Here is a 1,111-nt window from a genome sequence, read left to right as displayed (position 1 = left end):
TAATCCGCAATCATTTGTTTAATCCCACACCAATTAACGAAAGCAGACTGACCTGTGCCCTGATCGAGCTCATCCCCTGGAGCCGTGAAGGTTAAAGTGACCTGACTTGAGGTGAGAGATGATTTGAGATCCGTGACTCTGCCGGGAGGGAAGTTCGTAGGTATTGTTCCGGTCACTTCACCTGCGTCATCCGAAGTGACGGTGAAGGTGCCGGCAGAAGGCAGGTCATTCAGGAAGGTGACCTGGCTCCCACAGCAGGCCTGACCTGGGTTGGCGGAATGTTGTCGAAGGAGAAGCGGAATGAGTGCGCGTGGGTCGCACTGTACGAAATTATTGTTTGTGGAATATCAGTAAATCTGTGTGTGCGTGGGAGGGGAAAAGCCTTGGAAATGAAATCTTAGAGAAAATCATAGCGTATCTAGGTGTGGTTCAACTACCTGCCTTAAATGTCTGACCTTGTTCAATGGTGTCAAGGATTCATTTGCTGAACTCATTGTAAAAAAAAAAAAATCAGCCCCGCTCATTGCTGTGTTAGAAATGAAGGCCTGAACTTGCACGTTAATAAAACTGGGACGATTTTTCAAATATGATTACACTGAAGAATATATTGACATTTAATGTGTGGCATACAAGATTTCCAATTATGCAATAGATATATACAAATTATGTGACCTGAATCAAGAATAATTAACAGCGCTTATCAAGTGATTATTAACCCTCTGTATCAGCTAAACAAAACACTAAAGCAATTTTTTAAATACCCACCTTTTCACCACAGGTCCATAGTACCTCATCTACAGTACTTTCAGCGAGTTTTTACAAATCACACTTACTAACCGTTGACGTCTACCGGAGCTGCGCGTTTGCTTGTCATCACGAGTTTGGCTGCACCACCGTAGTCATTCGCTGCAACCTGGACGCTGACACTTCCAGTCTGAGAGAGGCCTATTAGGTAGGCTGAATACACGCCATCGTTTCCCGTAACATCGGCTGGAAAAATGGCGAAATTATGATGCGTAGTTGGCACATAGTATGTCAATTTCGTGGCTGGCTATATAAAGATAAGTAAAGTTAATTTAGGCAGCTGGGTTGTATAGTCAAAATAATGCAA

General features: G+C 43.5%; 1 protein-coding gene across 1 annotated transcript in view; it reads right to left on the bottom strand.

The window, feature by feature from the left end:
* The window catches only part of LOC119594546 (calcium-activated chloride channel regulator 4A-like), a gene marked incomplete in the record, with an annotated part of 22,624 nt that overhangs the window by 9,996 nt on the left and 11,517 nt on the right, over window positions 1-1,111 (bottom strand). The window contains 2 exon segments of the mRNA XM_037943578.1: window positions 53-265; window positions 838-990. Of these exon segments, the coding sequence (XP_037799506.1) occupies window positions 53-265; window positions 838-990 (366 nt within the window).

Source organism: Penaeus monodon, chromosome 34 (genome assembly GCF_015228065.2).
Source record: "Penaeus monodon isolate SGIC_2016 chromosome 34, NSTDA_Pmon_1, whole genome shotgun sequence".
Taxonomy (NCBI): domain Eukaryota; kingdom Metazoa; phylum Arthropoda; class Malacostraca; order Decapoda; family Penaeidae; genus Penaeus; species Penaeus monodon.
This window is presented reverse-complemented; position numbering and strand designations above follow the sequence as displayed.